The sequence below is a fragment of the Helicoverpa zea genome, chromosome 14 (assembly GCF_022581195.2).
Source record: "Helicoverpa zea isolate HzStark_Cry1AcR chromosome 14, ilHelZeax1.1, whole genome shotgun sequence".
NCBI classification, from domain to species: Eukaryota; Metazoa; Arthropoda; class Insecta; order Lepidoptera; family Noctuidae; genus Helicoverpa; species Helicoverpa zea.
In genome coordinates this window covers 3,512,217-3,526,245 of record NC_061465.1, presented here as the reverse complement: position 1 = coordinate 3,526,245, position 14,029 = coordinate 3,512,217, and the positions used below count along the sequence as shown (strand labels likewise).

The 14,029-nt window shown below is 35.8% G+C and overlaps 1 protein-coding gene across 1 annotated transcript in view; it reads left to right on the top strand.

Moving 5' to 3' along the window:
* The window catches only part of LOC124636449 (interference hedgehog-like), a 44,035-nt gene that overhangs the window by 19,836 nt on the left and 10,170 nt on the right, over nt 1-14,029 (top strand). Inside the window, exons 2-5 of the mRNA XM_047172543.1 lie at nt 2,521-2,587; nt 9,155-9,402; nt 11,392-11,592; nt 13,404-13,576. Of these exons, the coding sequence (XP_047028499.1) occupies nt 2,530-2,587; nt 9,155-9,402; nt 11,392-11,592; nt 13,404-13,576 (680 nt within the window). The 5' untranslated portion in view covers nt 2,521-2,529. The remainder of the gene's footprint in view (nt 1-2,520; nt 2,588-9,154; nt 9,403-11,391; nt 11,593-13,403; nt 13,577-14,029) is intronic.

Below are 14,029 nucleotides of genomic sequence, written 5' to 3'. Positions count from 1 at the left end.
GATCCCTTTTCTATGAATCGTTAGTCACACATGCAAGCAAATTCTTGTTATTTAGTAGCCGATACAACTCCACCACCTTCAGCGTGTGACGAATTCCTAATGAACGTGACGGCAAACTCTACGGCTAAACTGTTTGCTAATCCATCATGATAACTACATCTTACATACATTACTTTAGTGATACCTAATGTATTGTTGGTTGTAAACCTACATTCAAATTGAGCGACATATTGCGTCTCTAAGGGCGGATTTTGCATGTTTGCAACGTCGCACAACTATTGTTGCATTTCCCCTTTGTTCACGTGCAAGCATAAGTTTAGATCCACTCGCGAAATTGACGTACGCAAAGAGTAACGAGGTATTGATCTGACTGCAACATAAGCAAAATATAACTTTAATACATTGAAGTAAAATTCACTCGCGGAACTCGTTGCTTTAATATTACTAAGTACAATCAAACTAGGTATCCGAAGTTCGATTCAAATAAACCCCTTATATTTATTCGATAGTTTGGAACTGACTGGTGTACATACGCCCAACTTTCCAGGATGAGAAAATTTAGCCAAGCACTACGCTACTACCCCGTTCAGGCTACTTTACATAAAAGCATTTGGCAAAGGTAATACCTATGAGTGCCATAGAGATGTTCCTACCAATTGGCGTAGAAAAAAAATACTTTCTTTTTTTTTAGTTGCCAGCAAATTAACTTTAGAAAAACAAAGTTCTTTCGCCGCTAACAAGCTTGGGTTTAATGCTACGAAAAAGGAAAGTCAGGACTAGAGAGAACCGCGTTAGTGTGGGCGAAACCGTGATTACTTTTATAAAATAACGTTCGCGGCTCGATAACCCGGGCTATAACGTTAGAGTTAACATCTATTAACGTTATTAGCTGGCCATTAGCCAGCAATATCAAGTGGTTATCGATCGGCGATTTCTTCACTGGCTATTACTAGATGATTACGATATACTACCGCCATTACGACTAGCTTAATGTCAACTTTGTGATAAATAGTCAACAAAAACATCGCGGTGGGCTGTCTATAAATTAATAATTACCATAGATTAGCGACCCACTGAGTTATTCATAAATACATTAATTTTTATGATCAAGTTCGCGTAGCTATGCAAATTATCAAAGATATTGACATTTAATCTTGTGATGTTTGAGACGAAATGACAACACATTCTTGTAAACGCACGATCGATCAAGAATGTATCGGAGTTATGCAATAAAAGGATCATTGTTGCTGAAGTTAGTTTTGTTTATAAATAACGGTCTGTAGCGGTTAGCGAGTTATTAACGTATTATTTTGGTTTATTGGCACGCGTCGGTATCCGATTTCAACGGCGTTCTAATTTTAAAATTGTGTTTTGCTTTTTCACGTGGGTTATGACAGAAATAAAATAGGCTGAGTGGTAAAATGCTTTCGCTTTTCGAATGCGTTTAAACGTTGCCGTTTGAAATCGTATTTTCTAGCTGCTATGGTAATCATATTATAAGGTTCTTGGTTGAAATTTTATGCGTGTAATGATGAGATAAGATAAGGAACATTGTGACTGTGACAAAAATATGATACACATTATTTAATTAAGGTCAGAGGAATACAAACAGGACATTCGCATTTAAAACTCAACGAAAACTGTTTTCTTTCATACTGTAGTGTAGAGATAGGTACCTACTCTTTATATTTGGTTGTATTTGGGTAACTGGATATTTAAGTATTTATCTTAGAATGAGAAATGTTTTCACGCCCTCTTAATTTACAGCATAAAAGTTTTATCTTCGAATTAATGTATTGTCATACAGACTTTGATGTCGGTTCATCTTTCCTTATACGCGTTCGACATTTAAAAGGCTGTCATATGAGATTTGCATTCAAAAGGAACAATTTTATTCGAATTTTGAATCAGTCTTTTTTATTGGTTGAACGTTTTGACATTTCATCCGACCCTTTTCAAATCTCGTTTCTTTCCTTGAAGGGTCAGTCTTGCGAAGTGCCACGGAGGTTTTGAATGTCTTTTTTAACCTCCTTGGAACGTCAATGATTACTAATCTATAAAGTACCTAGATCATAGAAGTTGCCGTGTCTAATTGAGATAACGAGATAGTCTTAATTCGTTGTCTATGAACTGGTGACCTCTGACTAATCCCAATGATTAAGATCTGTAATACCTCTGTGTTATGATGAGCTAACATCTTAAGTATTTGTGCTAATGTTTTTAATTGAAGTATCAATAAAGGCTTTTGTAAAAGTACTTGAGAACTTGGAAGAATCGCGCCACTTAGTAAGCTATTATTATTTACAATAAAACATCAATGATGATAAATATCAGTAAGCCGTATAATTTTTATGACACAACTAGGTACTTCTCCTTGCAAAAAGTAAAAGGAAAAAAAGTCTCGTTATATTCAAGGCTTATTTCAAAGGGAACACATTCAAATATCTAGCAGACTTAATACTTTGGTCCCCTTGCCAACAAAAAAAGCTTTGTTTTTTTTAATCCGTTCTTTTTTTTCAGGTTGCCAATATGGCGGCGGCGTTGCGTTTGCAGCTGCTTCTGGCAATACTCGTGCCAGCTATAGCACGTGAGTACACATTTTATTAAAAATATTTGATACAAGCAATTAAGTATTTGAATATGATCCGGTCAGAAGTAAGTGCATCAAGCTGAAGCTTACGTTATGCAGGGATAGGTTTGGGAAATCCGATAGATAATTTAGGTAACATTGCTGATAATATTAAAGCTTAGGAACATACCACAATTTTCAAAGGGTAAGAGGATCTTTAGTTCTGAAATCATAGACTCGATTTTAATACGTTAAGAGCAACATATATTTAAACGCAGATGGGCCTAACAGGAATACGAAACAAATTATTACTACGTAAATACATACTACAAACCTTCTATCTCTTAATAGGTATCTGTATATCTTCGTAGTTATGTCGAAGGAAATCTCAAGAGCTTTTTTCGATAATCATTGCGTGCTCATAAAGGTTGTCTTCGGCGTGAAAGGATAGAGGAGTGGTGATGTACGAGGTGTAAAGCGATAAGATTTTTTGTCTATTTTGGAATTGTAGCAGACACGATGGGCAAGCTCCCGGATACCGCAGGTAGCTACGCACACAACGATACCGACTTAGTGGCGGTAAAAGGACAAAAAAAAATAATCACAGATTACTGGGTTCCGTCGTTTTTATATAATATCGCGCATTTATTTATGTGTGAATATTAATACTTATAAATGAATAAAAAAGTGGTACCTACAACGTGGCTATGATGTAGGTTCAATAAAGTTTAATGTTTTGAAAACAAGCTTTTGTTTACATGCATTCAATTCATCAAGGTATATAAATAATGTATTTTATTTCATTAAATCATACTATTTAATATAACAATGTAAGACGTGTGTTTTGGCTAAGACACTGTAATTTTATTTCATACTTTTGCACTATTATTATTCAGTCAGACACAATATTACACAAAAAATATAAGGAGCTTAATTTTCAAAGGGTCCCTAATTCCTCTATTCATTTTGAAGGGAACCCAAAAAAGTTTCCTATGTTTGTGTGTGTGTGCCGAACAAATTTTACGCTTACTAGTCATTATTGTCCAAGTATTTGTGTGAAGTCATTAGTGCCACCTACTCGTTTAGGATTTGTTATATTTTTTCTTCTATTTCCGTTTCTCTAGTTGCCAAGACTAGTTTTGATTCGAAACGGCTCGTTCAGAAATTGGATTTGGTCAGCACTTGATTAGACGGCGGTTCGGATGTTTGATGTTGTGTGTCAAGATTTTGAGTTGGTCGTTTGTTTCTGAGTTTGATTGGTAACTGCAACTGTTAACTTGATTTGACACTTTGTAAATTAGTTATTGTGAGCCAAATTGATAGTTATAAACTAATATTATTATTTAGAAGATTTTTTTCTTTCTCTGCGTGTTTGTACCCTAAAGTCTTCGAAACTGTTGAACCGATTTGAGAAAATATTTCTGTTTGGGAAGATAAATTATTTATTTATTTATTTACTAGTCATTAGTAGAGAAAGGAAGAATAAAAAAATATTCAGTGTCACTTTTAAAAGATCTGGTAAAGGTATAAAAAGATTCCCAGTGACTCTCAATAAAAAATGAATTAAATATATGATTAAGCCAGCGAAAACTGTATTTTATTGGGATTCGTTATAAATGAGCTCTTATTATGCATGATAATGATTAAAAATGCAGTATCATACAACAGTCCTGTCAATTTAACGACCGACGATATGAAAGGCAATGTGAAATAATAATATGATTCACTTGTTATTTACGAACGCGATTCGAAAGCTATCTCAGCGTACGTTCGCCTGAATAACTTAAATTCCTTTCTTTACTGAAAATCGGAAGAAGGAAAATGTTTGGAATTATTTGTTATAAATATTATTGCTTCATGCAATGACTGTTTATTTGACCAGAATTAAGCCATTTCCTTGATTTAAATTGTCTTTGCCAGGACAAGAATATGATTATTATGAAGTTAAAACGTGCCTAGTTAAGTATTGGTAGCAGCTGCCAACTACCGTATATTTAAAATTAACTGCCTCGTTGGTCTAGTTGTCGCAAGTGTGGCTGCTGAGCACGAGGTCTCGGGTTCGATTCCCGAGTCGGGCCGAAATCGCTTTGTGGGTTTTAGAAGACTTTCACAAAGCAGCCCGAAGCCTGGAAGTTGGTGATTGATTCACCCGTGCATCGGAGAGCACGTAAATGTCGGTCCTGCGCCTGATCTCTTTCCGGTCGTGTCGGATTGCCGTCCCATCGGGCTATGAGAGTGAAGGAATAGGGAGTGCACCTGTGTCTGCGCAAATGCTTGTGCACTATAATATGTCCTGCGCAGTTGGCTAATCTCCTTACATGAGAACAGCCGCCGTAGCCGATAATCGGCTAGGAGGACATCATATTTAAATAAAACTACTTTTACGGATTTTATCGCGTTATATTAATATTATTTAATCCCGAGCAAAACGAGCTCACTGTATCCATAGGTCGAGCAGTTGTAGGCTTGGATTTTGATTTAATCCTACAACTGCTCGACCTATGGATACAGTGAGCTCGTTTTGCGTGAATCGGATTGTCAATAATAATCAACAAAATGTAGGGTAGCTGTTTGTAACTAATATATCAAGACGACCAACACCTTAGTCTGCCCGTGACCATGGATGCTGTAAAGGATCCGAAACGTCGGGATTAAATAATATTAATATAACGCGATAAAATCCGTAAAAGTAGTTTTATTTAAATGTCTAATATTCGCGTAAGTGTCAGAAATCAATAAACTACCGTATATTTTTGTGACGCATCCTTAATTTTAATCTACTCGGAATTCTGAATTAAATTCCAAAAATGTTTGTGTTTGCAGTTTGTAGAATTGCGAAATTGATATATAATTTAATCACTAGTAATTTGATTGTATGTAAATTATTACATTTACTATTTGCGCACATGCAATTTGAATATAAATCTATTCAATGAATTTTATTCTACATGTTTTATGAAATTTTGTTTCGACGTCTATCGTCGTTTCAGAGTGCTATTCAACGTGTATTGGTGCTTAGAAATACTAGGCATTGAAATATGATAGCTCGTATATAAAATTATAGCTCATAAATATCTCGATTTACTATCAATGCATTTGGGACGCTAACAAAATTTTTACCATCTCTGAAACGTGAATAATGGCTTCATAAAGTTGGACAAAAAACTGTATGCCTGTATGTGTTATCGAACGTAAAACTACATTTATTTCTATTCACTATACCAGAATTTACAGGTGAGGAGAATTTATGATAGTGACCCGATTTCAATGCTCTGGAGTGTAATTGGTTTAAATCATCAGCTCTAGAGTTCTAGTTTACCGAAATGCAAATTTGGTATCTAAAAACACCTTCAGCTACAAGTATTCGTTTAATTTACAAAAATATCAATATAAAAAGTACCGGGATAAAATATAACCTATATTATTCAGGAAGAGTTTCAGAGCGTTTAGGGTAGAAATAAACCAACAAACTAGTATATATTACTCCACATCATACTAAGACTTTTTTTTTCTTTTGCAAACGCCAACTTTATTGAGACGAAGGCTAAAGAAAATACATACGTTTTTCCAAAGCCTGATAGGTAATAGAAGTAAATAAGTTCAGTAATATATAAACACAAATGAGGTTTTGTCCGTATGATTGGCAATCCTACAGAGCATCACATCTCGTGGCGATGCGATGGTGTTGCCAACCGGTTTGTGTCGGAATGCATGTGAACATCACTTGTTGCGTTCCTCTATGGCGTTTGATGCATATCTGTAATTTGTTCATGTTTTGGAATACGGTATTTGAAAATTAGTAAAATTCAATATGGTCTGACCGTTTCTTGGTGCAGGTGACAAATTCTGGCAGTCAGTACAAATAATGCTATTATCCCTTGAAAATGTACAGCTGTCAACTGCACAAAACATGCGCTGTAATGCAAGTTGTATGAAAAACCGAACTATGACGTCACAGATTTTTCGCGACAAGCTGCATACTTATTTTGCTAACCTACAACAACGATAAAATAATGAAAATCTTTTTTTAAACAAAAAGATAATGAAAGTGTATTTTTTAGATGCTTTACCAAATGAATAATATGATGAAGGATTTTAATTTTCACCTCGTCAAATACCCAGTTAAGAAAAGTCATCTTTTTGAATATAGAATGCGTTCCAACATTCTCTATTCAAAATGGGAATGCATATGAAAATGCCGTAATGGCTTATGACCAAAAGGAGATTCAGTTAAGTGCAAGAATATGTTCCGAATAAATTAACAGAAGTATTGCTTTAGTTGCGAGACGAGACATAAACACTGTTTATTTCTAAAGATCCTAATCTTACCTCATACAACCGGTTAACATTCAGTTATATTCTTGAACTATAATTTTTTTGTCAGAAAAGCGGTAATAATTACACAAGTAGAGTATTATAATTAATTAAAGGTAAAAAGACGATGTTCAGGAAGTGATTAACGTTTTATGGGGAAGGCGTGGTTGTAATTGAATGGGTATCATCATTAGCAATCACGATCATGAGTTTATATCACCAAAATAATGTAATATAGAGCGTCAGATACAAATCAGTAATCAGCATACATTTACTAAACATTTTCCGTCTTACCACAAAAACTTTTAACGTCAGTTTAACACCTGTCTAAAAAAATGACAAATTATGACGTTGAAATAAGGTCCATTTTGCAGCCACACTTTTTTTAGACAAGTGTTTGACACATGTGTAAGTTTTTGTAGAAGGACCATTTATATTAATTGTAGTTGATGCCAGCAGTAACAACAACCGTGTAGTTTTCACGAAGTATATCACATAAAATATCTTTATATTTATCTTTATCACAAAATAATCCATGTCAAATCATATAAAAACAATAATTTGCACGCTATTACAAAAAGTCTCCTGCAGATATTCTCGTAATTGAAACACCAACTGTTTAAAATAACGCCACACTAAAGGGCATATCTCTTTCAGTATGTAGTTACATCTTTTATTCCAATAACTGGACAACAATATAATAAATATTGAACACGTGCCTTTCAATACAAAATCGCCTTTTCAATTCGTTCGTAAAGTATTTTGTACACGGCAAGAGATGAAATTTTAAAAATTCTCCATAAAGTTACGGTCAATGACTGACGGGACTGAAATCACATAAATTGGTGCCCGACAACAAAGGAAAATAAAACGTAACATCTCAATTACTGGCTGCGGTTCAATGTGAACTTATTGGTTAACAGCATAAGGTCGTGAATGGTATGCACAATGTATTATTATGAGCTTATTCTGCTGAAGTTGTATGCGTCATCCGAGATCGAAATGTGTGGGTAACAAGGTATCAAGGACGGCAAGATTTCTTTTTTTATTGTTATGGCCAGTCTTTTGGTATGCAAATAAAAAAAAAAAGATTCTAATTGTGCTCCTTTTGATCTTGAGAATTATTTATTACGTGTGTATTGATTACGGACATTCGATAAATGTGATAAAATGTCGGTTGAGTTTAACGAAATTTTTCTCCTTGCAACGTTCACGTCGTAAATGTTCTTATGACCTGTTTTACATTCAGAGAACGACATCGGTTTATCTTGCTAAAAGCAGTTCAATTCGAACTTGTTACTTGGAACTTGTTCCAAACTTGCAACGAAGCGCAATAGACAAATCTTCGCAGTAAGTTGAGAAATACAAATTACTTACAAAACCGTCAAAGTCATTTTCGAATGTAATTTGTCATACGCTGTTTATGTGTTATGGTTTGAATTCTGGTACATATTTGATATGTTTTGAATAAGATTGTCCGTGTATGTATTTTGTAACGTTGTGCTTTGTCAGGCCCTATCTTCCGGCAGAATGTTCTCTTTGACCGGTTTTCTATATCCTCTGCAGAAATTCCTTTAGCTCCATATTCATCCTTCACGGCATCGATGCAATGCCCGCTTGCGATATTATTATTTTGTATACAGAATGTTTCATCTTCTATAATCCCAAAGACTATGTGTTTTAAAGACCTAGCTATTTTCTCAACTAGGGAAAGTTATTCAGGACAATTGCTGACAAGAGTGAATGTTTAAGAGACATATATTTGATGCCTGTAGCACACCTCCGCTGCGAAACCCAAAGGGCGAAACCGCCATAGTTTCGCTGTGAGTTGTTGGGCGGCGAAACAATAGCGAAATTCCCTGCTCTAACGTACAAAACTGACTATGACGTTGTCTCTTTCTAACATGATTTCGCCCATTTGCTTAGGCGCCGTCTACATCTCCGCCCTGGCGGACAACTGGCGGACAACGAGCGGACGGCAGACGGCGCCTAAGCAAATGAGCGAAATCATGTTAGAAAGAGACAACGTCATAGTCAGTTTTGTACGTTAGAGCAGGGAATTTCGCTATTGTTTCGCCGCCCAACAACTCACAACTCACAGCGAAACTATGGCGGTTTCGTCCTTTGGGTTTCGCAGCGGAGGTGTGCTACAGGCATCAATGGTCTATAAGCACTAATCTGGTGTTATGTGGGTAGTAACAAAAGCTTGATTGTGCCCATGCTTGCCATCTTACATCAGCCATTTCTTATAAGCCTTATGCTTTCTTTCAGAACTGGAGATGAAGTTCACAAAATACCCGGAGTCTGTGATAGCACCCCTGGGTGATCGAGTGACCTTCGAGTGCGAAGTCAACGTGCCCGGCGAGAGGTTCGTCTGGAGATGGAAACCAGACAGAGATGATGATCATTGGACGGACGTAGAGGAGGGGGAAAGCAAGAAGATCATACCAGGATTGCCAGGAAGAAGTACTAAGTTGGAGGTTGAAGTTCTAATGAATATGGAAACTACTTGGTATCAGGTGAGCATATCCTTAGCTTATTACCGCCATATATACCTACATAGTTTATATATAGAAACTACTTCGCGCACCCAGACAAAAAAGTAATTTTAAAGTTATAGAAAGACTTCGTTAATAAATGGGCTCTCTAACTTTAAACTGGACGATAACTGGTTCATAAGTGAAGCTCACATACAATCAACAAACAAACTTCATAATATTGCATAAATAGATCTTCAGCTTTATAATATTAGTATGGATACCAATCAGTTAAAATTACAATGTTGGTAAACTCAAAATTCGTCGATTCAAAGGCTTGCATAAATGCCAACTAAATGCAATTAACGCTAACATAATTTTGTACCACTAGCTACAAATGATTGACAATGGTATTTACCATTTGTGCAAGCCTAAGGCTGACAATAATAGGCAATTACTGTTACTCGAAATAATGCTTCAATTGGCGGCACAAAACCACGCTTAATCTCTATGGTTTTAGATAGTTAAATGACGATTCCGGGTTTTGAATATTGTCGCTTTATGAATCATTTGTTACAAAAATTAATTGGTTGTTGTTGTTGTTAACGTTACTACGAATTCTACAAATACGTCAATTTTTTATGTCGATGCTAGTAGGATAGTAGCTTTTTCAAGATGGGGGGATGTTTTCGAGCTTCGAAAAACATTGTTTTTTAGCCTATTTTGGACAAATGCATTTTAATTTATATTCATCAAGTTTTCCGCAAAAATACCATACTAGATTCCCAAAATAGAAGTCTCTAATTTTGCTGAAACCAGAGCTCGCTAAAAGGCAATATATCAAGATCAGACAAGATTAACAATCGTCCCCATGTGATGGTCGGTTACGGATGATCACGTAGCTCCCATGGGCCTCGTAAGAGGTGACTAAGGGATAAGCCACGGGGAATCCTGAATAGTGTCCGAGTTTCACCTGTGGTAGATTATATAATGATCAGCTTCTAATTTTAGCTATTTGTAATCATTGGATTGGGTTGTAGGTGGTGGATTTAATTGTTTTGAGTGTCACATGTTTTCTGTCTTTTGTTGGCGTAATTGAATTTAGGAACTGAGACTTTTAACAGAAAAAAACGCTACTAAAAATGTGCAATGGCCCCCGCACTCAGAAAGTCGGTGGATTGCTAGCCCAGTAGTTGACAGACAGTTCATTTTGTAAGAAATGGTGAAGCTAATCAAACTTTATAGTCGCTCTGATACCGGCCGGATAACTGATCGTTGTAATGTGCTCACTACCTTTCATCTCCATACTGATTTGAGTATCTGATCAAACTATCGGCCGACTGAAAGTTTGCAGTATGCTAGGGCTTTTATTGTTATTAAATTCAGGCTCCAATTCACACTCGAGAAATGCTTAATAGAAAAAGCCGATAGATAACATTTCACACACGCTCCGGGCTCAAAACGGCATCGTACATGAAATGTTAAAAAAAAACTGTACTAAATACCACTCCCATTTGATTAGTTCTATTTTCCAGTGCTGCTATTACTCACGGCTAAACTAAAAAGTCAAGTGGAAAGTGAATCAACACTTTTTGATTAAAACTCCGATTCGCACATCGTCAGTCAAACATTTCAGATCTAACATTCAGCAGTTATTAAATCGACTTTGCTGTTTTCCGTGGGTTTGCTCGCATTTATGAGACCTTTAACATTCTTGGGTTTAATTTTCGCGACTACAAATTCTGTCAATGTAATCATCTATCCTGTTGTTCGGTCTTTGTTTTGTGAACTCCGAAAATATGATATGACAACATATCAAGGAAATCTTTTCGTATGTAGCTATGATAGGTCCTTACTCTTTCACTTATGCTTTACTGTCATTATTAGCAATGAACTTTATTTACCCAGATAAAAAGAAGCTTATAATTATTTCCAATGTCTCCCTACAAAACCTATTTACATCGGTGCAATCATAATCGATTGCGCTTACTTTCAATTAATATACATCAAAAATATGTACGTTTGTTCCAGTGTGTAGTATGGTATGGTGCCATAAGCCTGACTTCCATCCCCGCTCGGCTGACGGTAGCGAGGCTTATCAACCATTCTGACAAGATCACGGCCGAAGAGAGAGTGATCATCGCCCCACTGCAGAATACCGTTATCCTGCATTGTAAGGAGCCAATGTCGGAGCCACCAGCTGTTCTCACCTGGTGGAAGGAAGGGTCCAGGGTACGTAGAACTCTTTAATATTTGTTTGCTAGATATTTTGTTTCACTAAGGCGGTTAGGCCATACTTTCGGATCTAGCCCTCAAAAAAGGTTGTGTCGATATGGTTGAATTTTTTTTTTTTCATTCAAGTACTTGAAGAATAGGTAGAGCACATAAGACAGCCCATAAGGAGAGGGCAGTACATTAGAAAGTACTTACATAAGAGAAATATATACACACTTAAGAGAAGTAGGTACCTACTAGTTTATATATTACCTTTATCTGCCCCTGTAATAATCCTTATATGTACCACTCCTATGATAATATATAATAAACACTAGAATCTTTAATGAAATTGTATAAAGTAAAGCTCTCAGGAAAATGCACTTTTCCATTATTTCTATTAACATACAAAATTAAAATATCTGTTTAACATTAGACGAGTCTAGCCATAATTTTAATTAGTACTTCGTTTTAGTGCCACTATAATACACCGGTACATTATGGATACAATACTTAAATAATATTAATGTGACAATAAAGTTTATTGGAAAATGAAACAAGAATATGCAGACCTACCTTAAAATGTGGTTCGGTTTATTCCTACGAACGATTTATACGATTTATAGCTTGATTACCACGTACGGGAGGTGAATTAGTAATTATTTCATTGTGTGATGTCATCACGATCATCATCAAAGTCAGTTATTTATTTTAGTCAGTTATGTAATGTAATATGTTTCTTATTTATTCAAATTAAATTTGGTCTATAGTTTCGCGAAATTATTTCATGACGAAGAGCCCCCGAACATTGCAATTTTTTAGTCTATCGATAGTTTGATCAAGTATCAGAGCGATGATGTTCATTGAATTGCGGTTTAAGGCGTGGGCTCTAATGAAAAATCATAAAGATTTCTACGATGCGTCCTTCAGTGTAATGCAGACATATTTCTTGGTTTTTAATAATGTTTTACTTTAGTTCAAACTTGCCAGTCTCACTAACAAGAATGAGACCAACCATATCGAGAAACGGGTCGAGCAATTACGTCCATCCATTTTCACAACACTAATTTCCTTTTATATTGCCCATCCCTGCAGCAATAATACAGGAACAAAAACTTATATTTAAAAGAAATCAGACTCTCTAGAAGGCTTATAAGCTTTGTTTGTGAATAGTTGGTAAACTTAGTTTAGCTTAGCCTCTATCTCGCAGAATCAAAGCATGTTTAGTGTACTAGCGGTCGCTTTGTAAGGTGAACCTATATGCGAATATTTTTAACTAACTTTGTTTGGTATGCACATGCTCAGTTTGTTGAAAGTGAACAATTTTAATGTGAAAAATAAATATGTTGATTTGGTGTAGATAGGGTTTTCCAAGGAATTTTTAAATTAAACACAGTTTTAACCACTGGTTTTGTCGAGTGGCTTGGAAAATTTATGTAAAATAAATGATTAGATAAACACATGCAAGATGTGATGAAAATACTTCGGCATAATACAAACATGAGCTGGAGCATACATTATCGTCAAATATTATCTTTTGATTATTTCATAACAACTTTGTTGACAAGCTTTTCAATCGATATATGTCTTCTCAATAGAGATTGAACAGCTAACAAAGAGCGTAGTAGGTGCACTCATTCTGACAATTTATTGGCAATGTGTACCGTACTGCTACTCATTCACCATTTCGAAACAAGACAAATATTAGCCATCATTAATTCAGCAGTGGTATGTTAAAGAGTACATATAGAACCGAAGACATTAAACATATTCTTTAATCTCATTCAAAATAACAAGCGTTGACTTACACTCTTTTGTTTCTCTCCTAGGGTAAGAGGAAACAGTTGGAAACTCCTCACGGCGTGCTAGTAATACACAACGCGACATCTGATGACAGTGGAACATACAGCTGCAGGGCCACCAATGAGCTCAGTGGGGAGGCCCTTGAGATAGCACAGAGGACGCACTTGAATGTTCAGCGTGAAGCCAGCAGGGATGTTAGGTGAGTGAATCAGTAAAAAAAATATTTTAGATAACATTGATAGGCCCAAATGACTGAGTTTTCTTCGTGGGTTTTCTACAACACACACACACACATCATATAACACACATGTATGTGTGTAGACACAGTCATATAATTGGGTATATTCAAGGTACGCAGTAATCTGACACTAACTGTACATCATTTATAATGACTGCTTTTGAGCAAAACAACGAGCTGAAAACAACTAGAAACGTGTTGTCTGAAATACGTAAAACAATGTAATTAATTTATAGATAGTAGATAGATATTCAATACAATAATGCACTCCAGACCCACAAACAGAGGAATCGAATCCGAGACTCCATTCAAAGGTGTCGCAATTGGCTGCATTAGATCAACAAGACATTCATCCTTCGTTTGTGTAGTTTAAGAACTCATTACAAAGAATAAAAATGTAAGCTGTCTATTTCT